Source organism: Eleginops maclovinus, chromosome 9 (assembly GCF_036324505.1).
Source record: "Eleginops maclovinus isolate JMC-PN-2008 ecotype Puerto Natales chromosome 9, JC_Emac_rtc_rv5, whole genome shotgun sequence".
Classification (NCBI taxonomy): Eukaryota; Metazoa; Chordata; class Actinopteri; order Perciformes; family Eleginopidae; genus Eleginops; species Eleginops maclovinus.
The window spans coordinates 5,413,005-5,437,114 of record NC_086357.1 but is presented as its reverse complement, the minus strand read 5'-3'; the positions used below and the strand labels follow the sequence as shown (position 1 = coordinate 5,437,114).

General features: G+C 40.6%; 2 protein-coding genes across 3 annotated transcripts; one reads left to right on the top strand and one right to left on the bottom strand.

The window, feature by feature from the left end:
• Nucleotides 1-879: 879 nt before the first annotated feature.
• Nucleotides 880-11,305, top strand: c9h19orf44 (chromosome 9 C19orf44 homolog). The gene is given in 11 exon segments (XM_063890746.1): nt 880-1,310; nt 1,408-1,572; nt 1,664-1,693; nt 1,696-1,790; nt 2,422-2,854; nt 4,560-4,845; nt 6,206-6,285; nt 7,197-7,677; nt 8,468-8,551; nt 9,478-9,644; nt 10,902-11,305. Coding segments are annotated over 11 exon segments (2,004 nt in total). The 5' UTR covers nt 880-1,190; the 3' UTR covers nt 10,965-11,305.
• A 678-nt stretch (nt 11,306-11,983) lies between these two features.
• Nucleotides 11,984-24,099, bottom strand: akr1a1b (aldo-keto reductase family 1, member A1b (aldehyde reductase)). Of its 2 annotated transcripts, none has more exons than XM_063890892.1 (9): nt 23,915-24,099; nt 20,815-20,910; nt 20,002-20,121; nt 19,776-19,927; nt 18,838-19,033; nt 18,333-18,532; nt 12,900-12,972; nt 12,557-12,643; nt 11,984-12,245 (listed from the first exon to the last, which is right to left on the bottom strand). In XM_063890892.1, the coding sequence occupies exons 2-9, from the start codon at nt 20,893-20,895 to the stop codon at nt 12,180-12,182; spliced, it is 975 nt and encodes a 324-aa protein (XP_063746962.1). In that variant the 5' UTR covers nt 20,896-20,910; nt 23,915-24,099; the 3' UTR covers nt 11,984-12,179. The 2 variants fall into 2 exon arrangements, with proteins under 2 accessions (XP_063746962.1, XP_063746961.1); XM_063890891.1 differs by lacking the exon at nt 23,915-24,099 and adding an exon at nt 23,761-23,869.
• Between the last annotated feature and the right edge of the window lie 11 nt (nt 24,100-24,110).

Genomic DNA, 24,110 nt, shown 5'->3' with positions numbered 1-24,110 from the left:
GTTCGTTACGGCCCACTTTAACCCCTGTGTGTGTGTGTGTGTGTGTGTGTGTGTGTGTGTGTGTGTGTGTGTGTGTGTGTGTGTGTGTGTATGTGTGTGAGCAACAGAAATGTCAGATATGTTGAATTTATTGATTTAGTTTGATATGTGTGTCTTCACTTGCATCACTCCAATAGTGTCCAGAGCTGGCTGCCATTACAAGTAGTGGTTTGGGATTGTAGCAATGCAGTTGCAGTTGTTTTGCAATTTACTTGATATATGTTGCGATGCAGGCATGTGTTCAATTGTTTATAGCCTGCATTTATTTTGTGATTAGACTTTTATAAATCATTTAATTTTAACTAAGATTAACTAAGACTCTTTATGTGTATGTGTGTGTGTGTGTGTGTGTGTGTGTGTGTGTGTGTGTGTGTGTGTGTGTGTGTGTGTGTGTAGGTTCTGAAATGGACTTCAAATGATCACTTTTCTCTTGATTTTCCTTTGATATTTTGTTTAGGTACAGTGTTACTTGCAGCTAATTGATTGATTGTTTTATAGGTATTCTGTGTTGAGATGATGCAAATATTTTAAATACATATCTAATATCTTTTTAATACATTTCTCTTGTGTTGTTCTTTCACATAACTAAGACTATAGAAGTGTAAAAAATAGGCTACGTCAGATTATTCCAAGGGACATACATGTCAAGTCAATTTGTATTTATATAGCCCAAAATCACAAATCAGAATAAGGGGGTCCTTGATGTATTCTCTATCTTGTAAGGGGTCCTTGGCTGAAAAACAATTGAGAACCTCTGACGTAATGAACAGTAGTTGGCGCTAGTACCCGGATGAGGAACCGACATGACCAGTTTATATAAAGAAGAAGAAGAAGAAGGCAGCCGTTCCATGGAGACAAGGGATGCCCAAGTGGTTGCTATGCAAAAAGTAGGCAATACAAGACCAGAAGTTGGCAAAACATCAACTGTTTTATGTAATATAATTTAAGCGAAATTGTAGCATGCTTTGAAATGCCTCGAAATGACGTGCATCGTATAGAGTTAGCCTAGCAAGCTAACGCTACTCTCTCTAAAGCTTGATGAAAAAGCCCAAACATGGTGGGCTGCTGTTATAATAACGTGTCACATTTTTATCGGAGTTGTATTATGTTACAGTTAGAGAGGCAGTATTAGAAACAGTGTCGGTTGAAAGATGTGGAAGCGAGGCGCTCGAAGCTCTGCTCTGGACCGAGCTCAAGCCCTGCTGTCCGCCAAGAGGAGCGGCGGAGGGGCCGCCGGGTCTGTGCGGGGGTCTGCAGGGTCGCTTCACTCAGTGAGTCTACATCTTTAAAGGTTTCACATACCTGTGGTGTTACTCCAGCCAGGTGATTTTTTTTATATCCGATGCTAATTCTTCTTCTTCCCTTCAGGATGCTGTGGGTGGGTCGGTTAAAGCCAGATCCTCTTCCCCACACACACACGCTTTATTGTCGGATGTCAGCGACCTGTCGTCGGTGAGTTCAGCTCCTGAGCCTGGGGCTGACACCATGCTGACCTCTGCTGCTGCATCACAGGGTGAAGGTCATCCTACAAAGGTAAACAACTTCAGAATTAATTTCTAACTGATATTGGATTGCTCAGGAAGTGAATTTAATGTCAATGTAACATCGGTCTTTCTTCTGCCAGGATCTGAGACCTCCGAGTTCTCTGGGTGAGGAGGGAACAGGTTCTTGAAGAAGGCTCCACCACCCGCCATCCACAGCAGCCAGTCTCCTGTCCGCAGTCGCCATATGCAGCAGGTGCCTGAAAACAGGTACAGTATGTATGCAGTAGTAAAAACAGTACTACCTGACTGTAAAATTGACTTTGTTACAAGTCCTCATTACAAATGTTGCATGGGGATCTAAGTATAATCAGGAGAATGTACTTAATGTATTTATGCAGTAAATTTCCAATTTGACTTTTTACTCATGCGTTAAAGTAAAACCAAGATTTACTTTGGTAGTTGGTTAAGGTGAAGCTCATTTTTTATTACTGTCTAACCAACTCAAAATTATTAAAATAATTTGGAAAAAGCCGAATTGAGCAACTCTTCACATTTCAGAAGCTGGAACAATTAAACCATGTTTTTACAAGATTAATAAGAAAAAATGTTTTCACAAATGTGCTCTTATGTTATGTTATTAAATCTTGATTTGTAAAGTAATACGTAACTACGACAATTCACAACGACAACTTTAAAGGTCCCCTATTATGCATCTGTTCAGATTCTGCGTAAACATAGATTAATGTTGTTGTTGTTGTTGTTGTTGTTGTTGTTGTTGTTGGTGTTGTTGTTTTCTACCACCCAATCCAATGATTCTGCTAACAATATTTCCTGTTCTGATATTTCCCTCTGCTGCTGAAACTCAACCGCTGTGTTTTTCTTTTCATTTATCTGCCAGGAGTGTGTCATCTTCTCAGCGCGGCTCCCAGGCTGCTGCTCTGAGTAAACTCGCTCAAATCGAGAGCCGCGTCCGCAGCCGCATGCAGGTCCAGGATCAGGGGCCAAAACCCGCTGAGAGTCTGACCCCCAACATGAGAGCAGCATCTCTGTCCCCGGAGGCCCCTGTGAGACTCTCAGCACAGTCCAACAGTGAGCAGAGCCTGAGGGGGAAACACTTCCTCAAGAATAAGACAGCTGCAGTGTTTAGCAGTCCAGGTGTTGGTGTGCAGTCCATGTCCGGAGCTGCTGAGCTTGCAGGTCCCGCAGCAGTACTTGAGAGGAAGCCCGTGAGTCTGGAGAGTGATGAGGAGGACATGAGGAAGCTGCTCGGGGAATCCTTGGATTCAGAAGACAACAGCTTCAGAGGCTCTTCTAGAAGAACAGCAGAGAAGGTAGCTTCTGCTTGGTGTCAGTCTTTTGTCACAGCATTAGGATCACTACATGTGATGCAATCTATATTCTGTATTGTTATTCTCCGGACAGATTAAGATAAGATGTATTTTATTCATCCCAGTGGGGAAATTCAGGAGTTTAAGCAGCAACAGTGAGAATGAAATACAGGACAGTACAGATCACACAAGGATAATACAATTTAAATTAGACCATGAATAATCAGTTTGCTCAAACAGGGACCATTTTGCTAAATGACGGGCAGCAAGGGGCTGGTTAATAAACAAACCTTACATTTATCAGCTAACTGAACTAACATAAAAAGGCCAATCTCTCTTTAGAATTCAATACTTAGATAAACTGAATAAACATAAACTCTTTATCTTCAAAGGAACTGACTTCCTCAACAGCACTGATTGACACCCAGCCTGTATGACAGATTAATTAGGTATTTTACTACATTAAAACTATTATTATATATGTTAAGATGCTTTTCGTTATATTTGTAAGAGTTTGTATAACATTAAAGGTCTCCTATTATGCTATATTTTAACAATATATTGTAGGGAATATCTATACAAAATATGTGTGTGAAGTGTTTTGCTCAAAATACCAAACAGATCCCATTGCAGCATGCCTCATACCCCTCTATTTCAGCCCTGTTCCTGAAGTGCTGATTCTGTGACTGTCTCTTTAAATTTGAGCTGAGCTGATGCTGGCCACGCCCCTTTGCAGCGTCATGCAGCTCTCTCTTAGAGAAGTTTCTAAAGAAGAAACTCAGCTAAACGCTGCCGTGATTAAACGCCATGTTATGTTCCAAACCACATCCAGCATTATTTCTGAAACACTTCTCAGTGTTTACCACTAGAACAGAGACATTATATGTACTATATAAACAACAACTCAAAGTCCCTCCAACAGACATCCTGCTGAACACACAGACACAAAGAGCTGCCTACTCAAGGGGATTCCGCCATGGATGTATAATAAGAACAGCTCGCGACTTTATATGGGGGACGATAGGTTGGGACGTGTCACGTGGGCCGGACGTTGCCAGGAGTTCAATGTAAAGCCAGCCCACATTTCCGATATGAAATCACAACCGAAGCAAATCTGGATCAGCTCGTTTGTACCCCCGTGTTTAGAGATGTGGGTAAGGAGGACAAGAGAGAGGGTTGTATTTTCGGACAATTTGTGAGTCTCCTTACACACCGGGGACACATTTATGTATAAAAGACAGCAAAAAGTGCATTTTGCACAATAGGGGACCTTTAAACAAAACTGAACCTCTTCCATCATTCCATTCCTCAAATATATGAATAATTCATAAACATGAATAATGGCACCCAAATTAAGTTCATGCTCTCTTTGTGTAAAATGTGACAGCAGAATTATCCTAATATCCTAATTTCTGCACCACTTTGAATTCTCTTATCCTCCTACAGTTTTAGTCTCTATAGGTGCATTTTGATGCTTTCATACAGCCTCTGGAACCTTAATCACAATAATAGGACAATACATATTATAATTGTGAATCAAACATGTTCAAGGACAGCTTTACTGAGAAAAGTTTCAAATGATTACTGATTCATCAAAACACCTCTTCTTCTCTCTCAAACAAATGTGCGTCTCTCAAACAGAAGCAACACTGATGTACAGAGACAGCTTCTATTGTCAAAAACCCTTTCATGTTTCCTTCTCTTACAGATGTTGAGCAGAAGCAGTCAGAGGGTCCGCTCCTCATCCCCCTCCCTTCCCTCATCATCCTCCCTCCCAGCACCTCGCTCCCCTGCCTCTCCTCCTCGCCGCGGGTCTCCTTTTCGGTTCACCGGTCAGGCTCATGCCCACTTCAGCCCTTCCTTGCTCTCCCCCTCTCCCTCTCCTCGTCCACAGCGTTCCCTCTCCTCCATGTCGGGCCGGGGTGAGGTGCTTTCTCTGGAGGAGCTGTTCTCTGAGGATCCCCACAGCGAGATGAGTGCAGGTTCCTCTGAGGGTGAGAGAAGTCTCTTAGTGTTGCAGAAACTGAGATCAGGAGTCCAGAGAGTGAGGCCGTGATGACGGGTGTTTGTACACACTCCGATGTTAGCATCACAAGAGCTCCATTGTGTTTCAGTACCTTGCAGAAAATAAGATCTGTGGACACGACTTTATCATATCAAATCAAACTTTATGTATGAAGCATTTTTAATAGACAAAAGCGCCTCACATACCTAAAATAATGATGATACTACCACCAGATAGACAGACTTTGTATTTCAGAAAAACACTTAAAACCAGCCCTGAAAAATACTTCAATAAAAAGAAAAGAGGAAAAAATATATAAATTAAATATCAATTACAATAAATACAATTCAATTGAAAGCCAAATTAAAAAGATGGGTCTTTAGTTTGCTCTTAAAAGTATGATCACTGTTTGTTTTCACTTTACGTTTAATTAAAAGACCCGAGAAGAATGTCTTAGGATTCTAGAGGGTTCACTGGTTAAAAAAGATCTGATAAATAGCCAAGCCCAAGACCATTAATAGCTTTATAAACTAACAAAAGTATTTGAGAAACAAAAACAAATACTGCAGGTACAGGTTACTGTTTTTTATAGCATCATAACCTCCACATATTAACACCACTTTGTGATTTCTGAAGCTTAAAAGCAACCTTTAGGCTATAAAGGAACTTCATCACAGTCACATGGCTTCACATCACTACCGCTAAGCTAAAGGCGGCTAATGTTCTGTGATGATGCATTAAGACACTTGTTAGTAATGCTGTTATTAGTATTTACTCACATATTTTGTTTCATCTGACAAGACGTGATCATCTTTTAAGCTTCTGTTAACCTTATTGAATGATTTTAACCGAAAACACGTGAAAGAAGATCATTAACTTCCAGACAAGGGAACCAGAAGTGTTAAAATGCTGATTCATTTCTGGATTTGAGGAGTCATTCCGGCTTAATTGATGCTCAGCATGTGTGGTTTTGTGTATTAATCATGTGTTATCCTTTATTCTCACCTCATGCATCCTAGATGGACCACAAGGTACATAACTTTAGAGTCTGAATAAAAAGCAAACATGATTTTCCTTTTTTTCATTGCATCACAACTTTATTATAAGCTTTGTATTTAATGTATAGGCACCATTCTTAAGCTCTCCAGGGGGGAATTATGGGGGAATTATAATATGTTATGACATAACCGTCTCATAATAAAGTCACCTAGAATGAATTCATTTGATAGTTTCTCTAACCAAGTGCCTCACATATATTTTGTATCTAGAAATAGACGCTCACTAGATAATGTGTTTGTGGATAAACACTGTCTGTTATAAACTTCTGGTATGATCGTGTGTTATTGCAGACTTCAAGATGAATGTGATGACATTGGACGACCTTGTCCCTGCTACCCTGGGATTTACTGCGGAAACCCCAGAGAAAGAGGTGGGTAATGAAACAGGCTAATAGGTGTTAGGGAATATTTTGCTTAGGTGTTTAACCTTTGACCTAGTTCATGATTTTCTCCTTCCTCTGTCTGCTTTCCCATGGCATAGTTCTTTGGCCTTGGGGTTGCTGTAATCTCTTAAGGAGGGCAGCTTGGTCACTTTGTTGTTGCCAGTTTCTCACCGAGCACAAGCTGACATGAGATAGTTTATTGTTCAGGGACATCTAGAAGCCCTTCTTATCTGGAACGTAGGTTCCCTGGCGGACATTCTTTTCCATGGACGACAGCTCTAGTTAGATTCAGGATCCATATTTGTTTAGTCTCGCTGATGAGGAATGTTGATCATACACTCTGAACTGGTTAAAACCTGGGACTGCAGAAGAGTTCTTCAGAATTGGTCGGGCAACCGCTCTGTCAACTTGTGGCTGCAGCAAATGTCTTGTCAATTCTCCGGCCGTTAACTTCAGAATAAACCTTCAGTGTTTGTCAGCAAGTTCCAGCTCTCCCCGTGTCTCTGAGTTTCGTCTCCATTGCTCCAGAATTTTCCATCACAATTACAAGTACTCTAAATTTAAGTTACAAAATATTTCTTTTATTTCATCTGGATTTTTTTCTATATTGAAATCACTTTAAAGAAGAATGTCTTGTCATTTTTGCCATTGTTTCTAAATACTATGGGATTATTTCACACAATAGGGCAATTGATTACCAGTGATTTAAACATGCAGTGCCTGTTTTTGTAGTTTTGAAGGCAGGAAAAAGAAGGTGTAAACATCATTTTAATATAATCACCTTGCATCCACAAGTTGGGGAACTGTCTGTCAATTATAGTAAAATGTAACATCTTATTTGGGATCTCCTGGAGCCCCTGAACGCCTCCTTGGACTGATGTATTTTCTTATCCCTGCAGTCTAAACAGAGTGACGTCAAACACAGTGCCTCTCTGCGTGGATCCACTAACAGACATCACCAGCGACCACCATTCAAAGAGAAGGACAAGCAGGAGGAGGATGAGGAGGAGGAGGTGGACTATCAGAGTGACTTTGAGAGTGTGAGCAGGACGGATCAAAGTGTGAGCGCGGTTTCAGAGCACCTGCAGGGAGATGGAGAGGAAGGGGAGGATGTGTCGGAGATCAGAGAGGAAGCTTCGGATTCAGATTCGTACCGTGGGAGGACAGGAGAGGATTACTCCAGCCCTTTATCAGACACAAGGCGCTCCTGCAGCTCAGGATCATCAGATGGCAGTCAAACACGCAGCAGCAGATCCTCCAAGTCACATGGCAGCCGGAACTCCTCCCGCCAGGCGAGGAGGCGTGCTTCAACCAGAAAGATTTTAAAAGAGGCGGCCGTTCAGACCCAGCCTGATCCTCCAGCTCACACAGGGCCTGCAGGTCAGTCTGCTGTTCATGGTGTTCATATATTTAAGAAGGGCCATTAATCATCAACTGTAGCAAGATTTGTTTCTGGTGATCCGTTTTCTGTCGTTTCCTCTTTGTTTTCTCTCCTGTATTATTGAATTAAGAGCAGGTGAAAAATGTTTTAACTTGTATTTTTTTCCTCAGTGCAACAGGTGGAAGAAAATGTTCCCCGTTCTTACATCTTTGAAAACTTACCTGGACAAAAAAATATGAATGCTTTAGGTTCTATTTAGAACATAAGGGTAGTGCAGCCTTTTGTGGCCAAAATGAATATTACAAGAACAAACACAACACTCATCCTGACAAAACAAACGTTTCCGTACAGTAGTCAAGGTACCAGGATTCTTTCATTTTACAATAGGGCAAGGCAAGTTTATTTATACAGCCCCTTTCAACACAAGCCAATTCAAAGTGCTTTACAAAACAAAAGACATTAACAGCATTAAGAAATAGCAAAAACACATTATAAAATGGCATTTAAAAACAGTCATTGGAAACACAGCATGTATAATATACATGAATAACAGTTACAAAGCAGTGTCAGATATGAATCTCTACTATAATTCCAAAATGTCCACTTCATCTTCTCAGTTTCCAGAGGTATTGTCAGAGCTGATTTCTGTCCTCTCCACATAAAACAACCTTTTCTGTTTTAATGCAAGTCTTTTTGCTCCAAACTGATCCTGTGGTACTTTTAAGATTCCCTGAAGCTATTCCTCTTTCCCATTAGTTAAGTTAACTTTGTCTTTCTCTGACTTTTCAGCATTCCTCCGTCCTGCAGCGGATCTGACTTACATGGATCCCTCCCCGGTGGTGGCTCATACTCTCAGTGCAGAAATGGTGGAAGGTAAGAGCCTATCTAACAGAAGGAAACACAACAAGAACACACATAGACATCATTTTGAGATGGGACATAAAGGCTCAGACGTTTGTTATGTTGATTATAAGAGTTTTAACTTGCACATTTAAAGACGGTTACTAATGGAGCCTTAAGTACAAGAGTAATGCTAAATGTCCCGCTCAGACCCCTGAGGTTGGGATTTAAACTTGGTGATACTACAGGGAGATGCTGATACGTTCTACAGGAGTACTTTGAGTTGATAGATAACCATTATTACTATAACTATAAACATTTTCAAAAACAACGCTTTGGGGTTCTGTCCAAATACTAAATCCATGAAAGCAGCTTTACTAATCATATGTAAACAACACAGAAATATACCGGAGGGCACGCTGTAAGGTGTACAACATAAAATCAGTCCTACTGTCTGTCCCAGTGTGTCAGAAACATTTAAAAAATACGTCTGCAAAATGTTTCTGAAATCAAATCATGCGCTTTGCATAAAAAAACAAGTTTTAAGAAAAGTTCCTCATTCTATGAAGTGCACTTTTTTACTGATGCTGCTAGCGTAGCTTAGCATACACAAGTCACTTTGCCTGGACAGAAATGCGGGTAAGATTGGATATATTAAGATAAGGTAAGATAAGATGTTCATTGGTGAGTATTATAGGTGTTAGTTGTTGGAGCTAGGCTAATTTTAAGTTAAGGTATTCTAGTATTTTACTTGTATGTACAATCTATTTGTCAAATCAGTGGTAAAAGCCAGTGTTGCCAACATTTACCCCTCTTTCTACCTCTAAATGACCCCTTGCATACTAGAATTCAATGTAACACAGTCCTTTGGGAAGTGTAATATTTATTTTTGACCCAATGAAAGTGCTTTTCTACGTCTTACTGATTCTTTAATTGTTTGTGTGTGTGTGTCCTCTCAGCTCTCAGCACCTTTAACCCGGCGGTGTTTGTGCTGAATGAGATGCTGAAGCAGCAGCTGGCCATGACGCGGCGTTTCATCGACAGCAGCCGACACCTCCACTGCAGCCTGCTGCAGAGCCTGGGCCCCCCAGACTACAGATACACCACGCTGGAGGACACCAAGGAGGTGAAGATACACACAGACACACACACACACATTCTGGTGTATAGTCGAATAATCCTGATGGCTAGATTTACTAAAAGAAACGCCTGTTGGTGGCCCCCCCGGTAGAACAGGTGTACTGAGAGCCCTCAGCGCAGTATTATGGGAACACAGCGCTTTTGCATTTTCTCTCAGTGGTGTAACTGATCTGATATTCATTGTATTTCAATCAGGAAAGACTTCATGTTTGTTTGAAGAACATTTATTGACACATACGCCATGTCATAGAAATGTTATAGTCTTTGGCGGTTAGACCCCGATCCTGATATCGGATATCTGAAAGGGGAAATACAGCCTTTAGCATATAGGAAACCCCACCCGGGGTCTAGACCTGGTGGTGATGTTGAATATCTGGATTTGATGAGGAGATGAGGAGATGGGAAGAAGAGGTGGGATGAGGTCTTTGGATTAGCTCTCCTGGGCGCTGGATATGATGAATGGAGGTGGATGGGGTAGAGCCGGGCCGCAGCAAACCACCTGAAACCACAGCTGACTGCAGGAGACAGGAAAACCATTTTAAAGCTTTCACAGCACAATGATTGGCTGCTGGAGATAGAGGTGAATTGGTTAAAGAGAACGCCCATGATGAGCTGATTATATGCAGCTTTGGAGTGAGTGAATGTACATCCAGTCTTCCTGAAAGAACTTGAGCTGAGCTTCATAAGAACATCTGTCAGTATTATACCAACCCGCAATGTGATTTTGCGATGTATTTCAATGCCTTGAATGTCTAGTCATATTTTATGATATCAACCTAAAATAAGACATAAATATGTTTTTGAAGGCATGCAAGAAAAACAACATACTTATATTTCGGAAATGATTACATCTCTTTCTACAATAATGTTTACTTTAAGTTGCTCTGGCTGTATTGGAAATGTTTGGATCACCCAATGAAACAACCATAAGTAGCCACCACTCAAATCAAACTCTATAAAAAGTATAATATAAATATAAGTGAAGCCTGATCCTTAGCTGCAACTGTGCAGAAAATACCGCAAAATGTAAAACGACATGCAAAAGGAAGCAGTTTAGAACTGGAATTTCAGTGTTGTGAATCAAGCTTCCAAATATTCGGTACACCCTAAATACGAGATAAAGAACATGAAATGAACAGAAAACAAAATTATTTTTAATTTGTTTTGCATTCTAAATTTCAAATAGCATTAAAAGAATCAAATGTGATTTTCTAAAACCTGCATTTTCTTCATTTCTGCACAGGTCATCCGTCAGCGCAGAGACCACAGACTGGGCCTGCCGGCAGAGAGGAGCTGTAGGAGGTGACCGTCAGACCTGCTGTGGACTGTCCTGCATTACTGTCTGATTTATACATAATTTAATCATATTTTTATAATATGGGAAGGATGTACAGTATTTGTTTACCAGTCCAGAGAACATGCCAAGAAGAATGTGATGCGTTTTATAAAATCATGTCACAAAGTTGTAAAGGTGTCAAATTGTAATTCATGTGTGCCCTCTGTGTATGAATTAAGCTGTTCTCTAAATGATTTGTATTGTTTATATTAAACCGAGATGACGTGAATAAAACTGTGTAAAAAACATATTTAAACTGTAAATCATTCATTGCCACTTTGTGCTTTCAGAGGAAATAATGATTTAACGGTTTTTTTATTAAATGATCTTCATTCTCTCATGCTTTTTGTGGTTTTCCCTTTCCTGTAATGTGTTATACAGGTTTTAGTGCATTTAAATGGTCTGCAAAGGCTAAAATCTCTCCTTAGTTTACTTCCGTACCATAATAGCATCACTACGTAACATTCACGCTTCTATTGGCTAGCCCACCAACACATTGTACGTGATAGGCTAAGGGGCGGGACATCTTTAGATCAGTTAAACGATCACAACAGAGCCGGCCAGCTAACCAATCAGAGCAGACTGGTCTCTGGTTTCAGACAGAGGGTGAAAACAGGTCTTGCAGCACAGGCAGTATGAGAAAAATAAAGAGCTTTTTGAACTTTAAAACATGGAAAATGGGCATTATAGGGGGCCCCTTTAAAATAAATCCCCAAATAGGAAATTAAAAGCTTAAATGATTCAACATAGAAAAGCCAAACCTGTAAAAATGTTTACTTGACAACAGACCTTTGCACCTTAATAATATCCTCGGTCCTCCAAAGTCTCATACGGTGTTCATATGGCATTTTAGGACAATACAGTATCCTAAATTAAATTCACTTGTTCAGTATTATTAATTCTAGATTTAGATCGGCACAATACAAAACTGGTGGATCAATACCTCACATTGATAAATAATCCACCGGTTAAATAAAGAAGCGTAGAAGTGAAGTAACAAAATGTTTATTTAAAAATAACACGTACACAGCCATACCAGGTTCTCCCCTCCTTATCACTGACCATAACTTCAAATGTTGTAATGATAGAGCAGGATGTGACACGAAGACAAACTGCAGGAACATTTAGTAGTGATGTGTGGTGTGGGGGTGTAGAAGGCACAGATTCAGGTTGCAGTGGGGGTGTTCAGTATGGGTCGTTGAAGGGGTAGTGAGGATGACCTGCATCCCGGGGAACACGCTTCTCTTCCACCTGCAACACCAGAGACAGACTGAATGCATTTCCCTCTCATAGTCACGTTCATCCTGACAGCTTCTCAAATCCAGTCCAGAGTTTCATCGTTACACACACACTGACTTTGCTTTTTACAGAACTGCTTGAGAAGAGCTACTTCACTGCTAAACTGTAAGGGCTTGTAAATAAATGTTGTACAAAGCCCTCCATAACATGGCCCCATCCTACCTGACTGACCTCCTCCACAGACTCACTCCCACCCTCTCTGCTGCTGCCAACCTCCCATATCTAATATCTTACTAACCATGCAGCACATAAAGCCCACTTACTTGGATCATTGGCACAATGTAGCGCCAGCCTTTGTTCAGGGCTGTGATAGTTTTCATTTCCTCCGCTTCAAGGGTGAAGTCAAACACCTGACAACAGACAAAACTTCATCAACACCAAACACCAACTGTGTTGTTCTGATCTACAGTTGTACATACAATAATAAACACATGCACAGCATTTCCTGTTAATGGTCTCCTGTTGTGCAATATCTGAACAATACATTGTAGGGCCATATCTATACAAAACTTGTCTGTAAAGTGTTTTTCTCAAAATGCCAAAAAGATCACCCATTGTAATAATAGCCTCATGTTTTGATTGGCTGTGAGTGAGATGCTACTCCACCTGAATGTTCTCTTTGATCCTGGACTCCGTCACACTCTTAGGGATTGTCACCACTCCTCGTTGTGTCTGCCACCTGCACATAAAACAGAGTTCTGCTAAAATGTACAGACTTATTTCAGCCACTCCAAGTATAAAGTGAGGAAAACAGAAGGCAAAGTGCTCTTCAAACACTACGAGAGCATCATCGTACTTATATTGTGCAAATGTAGCCACAACTTTACTCTATTTGCTAATATTCCTGTATTATTGCATTAAAAAAAACTTTCTGTGGTTGCCTCCAATAACAATTTTAGAACTTAAATACTAAATAAAAACCGATTTAAAATGAAAACATGTTTAAAACCGTCTGATGTTGATGTGAATGTAGAAATGTGTACATTAGATTCTTGTTCAATATGTGAACACCTTATTAGAGCAGAAAAAAAGAGAGTGTAGAAAGGCTGAACGCAGGTGGAGAAAAACAAATATCCAGGTTCACTTTGAAATCTATAAAGAAAGACTTGGCTTTTATAATTTGGAATTAAAAAATGCACGACAGTCTTTGACATCATTGCTAAAAACACAAACAACTCACGTGCCTTGTTTGCTACCGTTGAGGGACTAACAACCCCCCCAGTGTCAGTAACCTCTGAATTTCAATCCACCCAGGCCTGCAATGAATTTGCCTCATTCTTCTCTGACAAAATTCAGAAAATCAGACAGGCAGTCGGTGTTTCTGTATCAGGTACAGCAAATGTATTGTCCTTAAGTCCACTTAAAATCAATTCAAACACCATGACACAATTCCATCAGATTACTGATAAAGACCTAGAGGACATCATTCAACATCTGAAGTGCTCCTCCTGCTGCCTTGATATTATACCTACAAGCTTTTTCAAAACAGTTTATCATAGCATGTCCTTAGAGCTACTTCATATAGTAAACAGGTCTCTTCACTCAGGTGTATTTCCACAGGCCCTGAAAACTGCAGTCATTAAACCGCTCTTAAAAAAGAATAATCTGGACTCTTCAGCAATGAATAATTACAGGCCCACATCAAACCTCCCTTTTTTAGGTAAAATCATTGAAAAATTAGTTTTTAAACAACTGAGTAATTTCTTGGATGCACACAACTGTTTTGATTTGTTCCAGTCAGGCTTTCGACCGCACCACAGCACCGAGACTGCTGCCGTTAAGGTCTTCAATGACCTCCACTTAAACACAGACAGTGGCAGAATCTCAGTGTTAGTATTATTAGATCTCAGCGCTGCATTTCACACTGTTGACCACAACATATTACTAGACCGGCTAGAAAACTGGTTGGGACTTTCGTCAACAGTTCTAAATCGGTTTGAGTCCTACTTAAAGGACAGGAAACACTTTGTTTCTATAGGCAGCTACACATCAGAGCTGACAAATATGACATGTGGGGTTCCTCAAGGCTCCATCCTGGGGCTTCTTCTCTTTAACATCTACATGCTACCACCGGCTCAGATAAGGAAAAGCAACAAAACAAGTTACCATAGCTATGCAGATGATACACACATTACATTACCATTTCTCCAGGAGACTATGCTCCAATTAAAACACTGAGTAAGTGCATTGAACAAATCAATGACTGGATGAGTCAGAACCTTCTCCAATTAAACAAAGACAAAACTGAGGTAATTCTCTTTGGAACAAAGGAGGAACGACAAAAAGTCAGTGTTGAGCTTCAGTCAGCAATGTTCAAAACAACAGATAACGCCAGAAACCTAGGTGTAGTCCTGGACTCTGACCTGAATTTCAACAGTCACATTAAAACAGTTACTGAGTCCGCCTACTATCACCGGAAGAACATATCTAGGATTAAAGGACTAATGTCACAGCAGGATCTAGAAAAACTTGTCCATGCTTTTATCTTCAGTAGACTGGACTATTGTAATGGTGTCTTTACAGGTCTCACTAAGAAATCCATTAGAAAGCTGCAGCTGATTCAGAATGCTGCGGCTCCTCACTAACACTGGGAGAGTGGATCACATCACTCCAGTTCTGAGGTCTTTACACTGAGAGAGTGGATCACATCATTTCAGTTCTGAAGTATTTACACTGAGAGAGTGGATCACATCACTCCAGTTCTGAAGTCTTTACACTGAGAGAGTGGATCACATCACTCCAGTTCTGAGGTCTTTACACTGGGAGAGTGGATCACATCACTCCAGTTCTGAAGTCTTTACATTGGCTTCCTGTCTGTCAGAGAACTGATTTCAAATTTCTGCTGCTGGTTTTTAAAGCATTGAATGGTTTAGGCCCAAAATACTTTGTGATCTCCTGCTACATTATGAACCATCCAGAACTCTCAGGTCTTCTGGAACGGCTCAGCTTTCTGTCCCCAGACTTAGAACTAAACAAGGAGAAGCAGCGTTCAGTTATTATTCTCCAAATATCTGGAACAGACTCCCAGAACCCTGCAGGGCTGCTGCTACATTTACTACTTTTAAATCCAGGCTGAACACATTTCTTTTTGCCGCTGCTTTTAATTGAACTGTTTTTATCTGACATTGCACTGTGACTTTTATTCATGTATTTTATACCTGTTGTGTTTATCTCATTATCTTTGCTCTTAAATGACTGTTTTTAAATGCCTTTTTATAATGTGTTTATGCTGCACCTTTTTAATGCTCTTAATGTCTTTTTGAAAAGCACTTTGAATTGCCTTGTGTTGAAAGGTGCTATATAAATAAACTTCCCTTGCCTTACACATTTTTATTTTCTTAGACCATTTTAAGCTAAATTGTTTTATTTCTTTGACCTTCAATAAACTTTATTCATTTATTTGCATATATTGTTGTCACACTGTACCTTGTTGCATTTAAATGGATTTAAAAACCTAAATTACTCACACACTTGTATAAAGTAAGTAGTATTTTGTTGGTAGAAAGTTGGTCATTGTAGTGTACACTCACTTATTTAGATCATTTATGTTCAATAGAGTCGTATTCCCCTGTTGATATGTGTATATGTACTAGGACTGACCTCCAATATTCGACTATTCGATTCGGAGAGGTCTGATTGGACTATGAACCTCGTAGTCGAATCTTCGTAAAATGTTGTTATACAACAAAGACCATACCATTCTGACTATATGGGGTGCCCGCGGCTGCCGAGCATTAATTGTTACATAGAATGTCTTTTTTGTTATAAAAAAGCCTATTTTAAAGCAAAATCTGTCTATTTTATGTTCATAAAGAGTTCAATGATTTGTTCGTTTAAATGGTAGTCTTAGTTTATTACAGTATTAATAAATCACACCCACTGCAGTTGCGCAATCCAAATGAGCGCAGGTGAGCAGCACACAGGACCGTTAGTGTTTACGGATTTATTGGCTCACAATGGCTACTAAAAAGACATCAAAAGTGTGGAACTATTTTGAAAAGGTTAAAGATGACCCGAAGAAAGTGAAGTGTAAGTTGTGTGAGCAGGTTCTTGCATATCACACGACGACAACCAACATGGCATATCATTTGAAGCGGGTAAGGCTTGTTAACTTTACAAACAAACAAACAGTTCTACCAGTCTTTTATCAATACAGGCATTAAAATATTATTGTTATATTATTCTATCATTTACAGTTACACCCGCAGTGTCATGACGACAACTCAGCCGGCACGTCTGCATCAGCGGCGGCCCCGAGATTAACGCAAAAAAAAAACTTGATTTGAGACCACCACTTTCAGAGAAGAGAAAAAGGGAAATTACTGAACAGATTGCGGAGTTTGTGGCACTTGATATGAGCCTGTGCGCATTGTTGAGGGTGGGGGATTTAAAGAACTCTTGCGCACACAGCTAGGCTACACCGTCCCTACAAGAGCTACGGTGATGGATATCGTGCACACAAAATATCTATCGACACAGTCAGAGATATACAGGGCAATACAGGACTGTGAAGCTGTCAGTTTCACAACTGATATCTGGACCTCGCTTCAGATGGAGGCTTATCTCACAGTCACATCACATTTCATCACTGGAGACTGGCGACTGGAGAGTTTTGTTTTAGAAACAAAAAGGGGGGACAGTCACACAGCCGATCACATTGTACGAGAACTGACGGAGATCATTTGCGAGTGGGACATTCCAAGTACCAAGATCGTTTCTGTGGTGCATGACAACGCAGCAAACATGGTTGCGTGCACCAACCAGTTGGTCCAGCAGCCCTCCTGGGGAAATATGAAAGGGGTGCGCTGCGCGGGCCACACATTACAACTCTGCATAAACAGCGCTCTGAAGCAGGACCCCATTTGCCACACTGTTGCTGCTGCAAGGCGCTTGGTTTCTCATTTCAAAAAAAGCGCAAAGGCCACCACAGCACTTCAAGATAAACAGAAACAACAGAATGTTCCTCAGCATAAACTGATGCAGGATGTTGTCACCCGTTGGAACTCTGTTTATTTGATGCTCGATCGCTTGATCGAACAGAAGGGGCCAGTTTCAGCCGTGCTCACAGATGACAGTGTGAGCAAACGGTCCGATCGTGACCTGGAGCTATCCACATCACAGTGGCGCACAGCAGAGGACATTGTCGCTGTTCTTAAACCAATGATCACTCTGGCAGAGAAAATAATGCATCCCTGTCTGCCACTGTCCCCATGCTTATGAATATTAAAAAAAGACATTTGGTGGTGCATGCGGACGACAGTCGAACCACAAAGATCATCAAGACTACGCTGTCCGAGGAGATGGACAGGCGATGGGAGCTTAAAGGGCCAGGGCTGGAAAGAAGTGTTATGTCATTTTGCACTAGTTCCAGGCTGTTGCGATAAGTTTAATTATTTATTTATTTTATCCCGATTCCCGAGTGTAAACTGTGAATTAAAAGCCAAGAAATAGGTTCTTAACTGAGCGATAAAGGCATGTTTTGGCACGTTGTTGTTTTTGAAGCCATTTTGTTCCGATTTTATGTGAACTGGTGTTTAATATGCCCAGTTTCGTTCATCTGGCTTTAAATAAATAAAGGTATTTGTTTCACACCTACCATGTTTTTTGAGCTCTTTTGTTTGAAACGGAAAAATATAAAGCTGCTATCTGAAAAAAAAAGGTTCGACTATCAGTCGACTACGGCAAAATCTGATGAATCAGATTCGACTATGAAAATCCTTAGTCGAAAACAGCCCTAATATGTACTGTTTATTTTATTTTCTACTGTTGTTTTGTATATATTTACTGTTTAGGTTTACTTTTTATTTATTTGAATTCATGTGCATGCCTCACAAGGTTAGGCATGCTGCTAAGACTAAAACAATTTCCCAAATTGTAATCAATGAAGTACATCTAATATAATCTAATCAAATCTAAAATTGTAGGACTTTTAGATTTAAAGAAACCTAATCTTTAAACAGCCTCTAACAAAAAAGTGTGTAGTTTTCTAAAACAGTACGTACACATAGCGCCCTCACGTAGTCAGGAGAGAGAGCTAACCTGAGGATAATCTGAGCGGGGGACTTGTTGTATTTCTCTGCGAGCATGGCCAGCACTGGCTCCTGAAGCAGAACCGGTTCACTTGGATCCTTCCAGGCCCGGTCCGGAGATCCCAGCGGGCTGTAGGCCGTCATCACCAGGCCCCGGTCCCGACAGTGGGCCAGCAGCTCCACTTGGGCCAGGTAGGGGTGTCCCTCCACCTGCACAACGCACAGATACCATCGACATGCTTTGGAACACTAAACTCGACACATGCTACAGGAAGTTCTGATCATCTCGCTTTCTCACACACACACACACACACACACACACACACACACACACACACACACACACACACACACACACACACACACACACACACACACACACACACACACACACACACACACACACACACACACACACACACACACACACACACACACACACACACACACACACACACACACACACACACACACACACACACACACACACACACACACACACACACACACTGTACCTGCAGCACGGTGGGCTTGATGCTGGCCACGGACAGGACGTCGTCTATCTGCCGGCTGTTGAAGTTGGACAGGCCAATGGATCGGACCAGGCCCTTCTCCACCAGCTTCTCCATGGCAGCCCACGTCAGCTTGTAGTCGACGTCATCATACAGCAGGGTGCCGTCCTCCTTCCTGGGGAAAGCGGTATCTCCTCGTCTGGGAGATACAGAGTGGGAGCCAAATATAAAAGGAAGATTTAAAAAAGAATAGATTTCAATTAAATTAAAGGAGGATTTTCTCTTTCCATTTTATTTCTTACTTTAAGACCCATACCTTAGTTAGCTATGGTATCTGATAAAAGAGTATAGTTGAAGAAGTCATTTCATTTATAATGTAATCAATCACTTTTTGTCATGATACATATTTCCTACTAACATACAATAATATGTACCTTGTTTAAACTCACCTAAAAAAACATTAGAGCATTTTGTTTTATTCGGAACATGTTGTATTGGTGCCCCTTGTGGCATATATATATATATATAGGTATTACAACAACACACCAACAATTAATCCGATAAACCTTTTGGAAAATCGGATGAAGTAGACATTGGAAAATTGAAAAAAAGAAAACACTTTTTGAGAAACTTTTTTTCCTATATAAAAGTCATAAACAAGGGGAGGAACCGATTCAATTGAATATGGATCATCAGAATGTCCCTCACCTGCCGTCAGTGCTTCCGTAAAGGACAGACTGAAGTAGAAAAGAAAAACTATATTTTTGCTTTCAAGTATTTACTTCGAAAAAGGAGTCTAGCTAGATATTTTCCGAGCCCATGAACCTTGGGATTGATATGGGAAGATAATTATCTCGTTATGTCAGAAAAACAGAAGGTGGTTTCCTGAGGGTAACGAGGTAATCATGTCAGTATTAGACCTTGGAAGAGGGAGCGCTCACTGGAAGGCGTAGGGCCAGTGGATGAGGTAGAGGTCCAGGTACTCCAGCTTCAGGTCCTTCAGGGTCTTCAGGAGGGCCGGCTCCACGTCCTCCTGGTGATGTCGGTTGTTCCACAGCTTGGATGTGATGAACACGTCCTCTCTTCTCAGGGCCTGGTGCACAGATAACAAGTTAAGATAGTTTGATTTACTTTGAGTTTAATGCAGTTTTGGTGAAGTTGTCTTACCTTTCCGGCGCCTAGCGTCTCCTGTAAGGCTTCTCCGATCTCCTCCTCATTGCCATAGATGGCTGCACAGTCGATGTGGCGGTATCCAGCCTCCAAGGCCCAGACAACTGCCTGTTTCACCTGTGTGGTGGAAAGAAGGGAGTGCTGTTGGTCAGGAAATGCTATTACATGTTATATTGTTGGCCACTAGGGGCAGCAGATTGTGCAAAATGGACATCTTATAAAGTTGATATGGTGATCTTGTCAATAAGCAGTCATCCAAGTCATCTAATGCATGTTTACTATTCAAATTGTAGTCATGAATACACATAATGCAAATATTAATAGGCAAAAAATAAGTGCATATTTTTAACAGCAACTTTATTGGTTCTTTTGGCAGCACATATTATATCTAATCTTTTGTTTTCACCAAGACTTTAATGAGAGCGGTGAGACTGAAACCAAACATTTTAGACCATAATAATCGAAACAATAAGATGATCAAATGCTCTAAATACCTGTCCCTTTACATACATTTATAAGTTATTACCAAGATTAAAATTCTGATTTAATGTATGAAATGTTTCTGCAATCAGATATTTACCCTGTGGGATTTTTTTTTTTATGAACACAAAATAAAAACAAGAGTTTGGAAATGTGCACAATATATAATTACAATATATAAGGTGGTGTGTTAGTTTTAATACGATAGTATTGCCGACTTGTTTTAAAGGGTTTGGCTTCTCACTCTAGCTGCCAAAGAGCAGCTGTTTTATGAAATTCACCTGGAAGAGAGAAATCATAATAACCAAGTTATAAAAGTGCAGCCTCTACCTTTCCTGGCTCACTCTTCCACGTTCCCAGTCCGATCAGGGGCATCTTCCGCCCCGTGTTGAGAACTGCAAAGTCATTCATGCCTCTGAGAAGCACCTTGAAGGGACAGAGAGAGGAATCAGTCAGTGAGGGGAGCCGCCCGGCCTGCTCAGGGGTTTAAAGCTGCAGTAACAGGAATTTATCCTATTAGCCCTATGAAGCTCTTTAGACTGACACTTGAGATGTTCACTGTTCCACAAACTGTAACAGATAAATACAACAAGCTACCAGAGGCTGCCACATTACAGATAAGGGAGGAGCTGTCTATAAAGCAAATACATCACTAGAATAGAATAAGGGAGATCTACACTCCATCTGACTCGAAAGCAGAATAAAATTGGCACAACATCGATATGGGCAGATAAAATCTCTAGAAGGAAATGCTGATAATGACATTTTCTCCAATATGACAGACTGCTATGTTTAAAGGGCCTTAAATTTGTCTCTACTGGGACATGTCTCCATGCTTTAAGGTTTAAAAAGCTCTTTATTGTTCTCATACTGCCTGTGCTGCAGCACCTCTTTTCACCCTCTGTCTGAAACCAGAGCCCAGTCTGCTCTGATTGGTTAGCGGGCCGGCTCTGTTGTGGTTGGTCAACAGCTTAGAGATGTTGCGCCCATTAGCCTATCATGTAAACTGTGTTGGAGCGCTAGCCAATAGAAGCGCAAATGTTAAAAAGTGATGTCACTATGTTACAGAATTAAACAAATGGATTTTAACATTTGCAGACCATTTACATGCACAGAAACCTTTATAGACACACTACAGGAAAGGGAAAACCCCAAAAATCATAAATGGATAAAAAATAAATATGGCATGTTTTGCCGTAACTTAAGTTGGAGTGGTTTTATTATTTGCCCAGTGAATGTACGCACTGTGACAGTCGGCCCTCATGATCACAGTATGCATAATAATATGTGAACTCTCATACAGGAGAGACTTTGTTTTCGGTGGTTATGTTGAAAAAAGACGGGCTGGTAACTGGAGTGTTGGTAACTCCATGCGACGGCCTCCTTAGCTCTGTGTGTTGTTTCCTGAAACTGATTTCCTTCTGTACCTGAAGGTAACTTGTTTGCGTTATTATAGAAAATACTTTATACTACATTGGTTCCTTGTACCATTTCTGTCATGGCCTAAGAGCCGGGTCATGACATCAAACATCTTAAAAGCCGGTATAAAGCTTATTTTCTTTTAAAGCAAACAGTACAGCATTAGCAGCCAACTCAGCCAAGACCCTTGGCTGTGTTATTCTCAAAGCTTTTATTTAAGACGAAGTTCTGAAGTGCTGGCCAACCACAGACCATCTCAATTAACTGATTAAACAATGTATGTATAGTTACAGATGCATGAGATGCTGATGAAAAATTCAGAGATGTTTACTCATTCTGTCAAGTCTCAATGAATGACCTCTAGAAACACTCCTTTCGGAATTTGGAAAATGGATTGAGAGCAGGATATAACTCTGAAACAAAAACAAACTAAGGAAGAGGGTGAAGTGCTGACTTGCATTTCCCTCAAAAGTCACCAGACTGAAATGAGTCACCTGATAACACAATTGCTGTCAGAGAGATAAAATACATTACTTATATCTTAAATATATATAAATCATAAGAAGATACAAAGCTTCTTGCATACTCCAGGACTCTCACACTCCACAAGCCCAAGCTAGAAACATTTGTTTTAACAGACTCAAATCAACCAGATCAAGGCCATATAGGTGAAACTGCTTTTTATTATTAAAAGAAAAGGCAAGAATTTTAGGTCTCATATCCAGAAAATGTTTTGATAAAGTTATTCACACTCCTTCTTTAGCAGGATGAACTTAAGTTGTTGTAAAATTGCAATTTCCTGTTCCATAAGAACCAGCATCAGCACATTCTGCCCTTAGGCATGTGTTCAACTGAGGATCTTTGATGCCCCATGTTGCTGTAGAAGTGATAGTATTTCACATGAAACGTTTAAAGGAGTTTAAAACGATAACTGTTGTACATACATGTTTTTGCTGCTCTCTTCTTCTGTTAAAACTTAAACCAAAAACTGTAATGATTTAAGTTGATGTATGTCTATGCTGCACTTTAATCTTATTACAACATTCAGGTACATGTATTACTGGACATGTTGGTCTCCATTTTATTCACCTTCGGCCGACTCAATTGTCTCTCTTTATGTCATGTTCTATGTTCTTTTTTTTATGTAAAACCTGTCCATTTTATTTGCAGAAAAAAGATTGCACATTTTCCAAGGCTGAACGACTTATTTCCTCTAGCATACATTAGGCTTGGAAAAAGCATCTTATACAACAAAATGTACCAACATTGGTGTAGTTTGCAGAGGTGCACGAGTATGGAATGAGATTGGTAACACTGTATACTTGTCTTTGTTTAAAAGGGCTTAAGGCAGCAGTTGTTAACATATCAAAACTGGATTACACTGAATGTTGTCTGTCTGTCTGTCTGTCTGTCTGTCTGTCTGTCTGTCTGTCTGTCTGTCTGTCTGTCTGTCTGTCTGTCTGTCAGCTGATTTCCTGGAAAGTCACGCGCCACATTCAGCCGCACTGGTTGAGCTCGAGCGCTTCATACCTCAGAACGTAAAACCTTCCAACGCTTACAATAACATCGAGACAACATGAGCAAAGAAGGGCTAAAGCAATATGCAGAAATAACATACGAGTAACTATGTGGTCACTCACTAGGCTCGCTACATTTATATGTTTTAGCTAGAAAACCAAGAAACTGCCCATAGCATTCAGTTCACCGCAGCAGCCCATTGTAAAATAACAGCTAGCTAACATTAGCATCTCCTCTGGGACACTTATCTGACATGGCGTTTCTTTCCGCTTTTCTATTCGCCTTTCTATTCGCCTTTCAATGTTAGCCATATATTAGCCACTTTATCGACTTACTCACCCGCTTGCCAGTGTCAAAACATAAAGGACGGAGCATGTGTTTTAGGAACTGACATTTGAATGCCTGCATGCTCGATCGGTCCAGCTCATCTGACAAATAACATAACAGTGACCGGTCAGCAGCAGCAGCACCGTACTCAGTTTAAATAACTCACCGTTTCAAGGGTTTAAAAACTGCAACTTCCAACAAGGAGATGTTCTTGTAGTCCTCCTGAGCAGGACAAGTATGCAACAGTGTTGTTTTCTGCCAAATGTTCAAAAACACCACCTCATTTTGTTGACGTTTCCATTTTCGGGAGGATGATGATTTCTCTATTTCCGGTGGAGTCTGGAGACATTTCCCAGACCTTA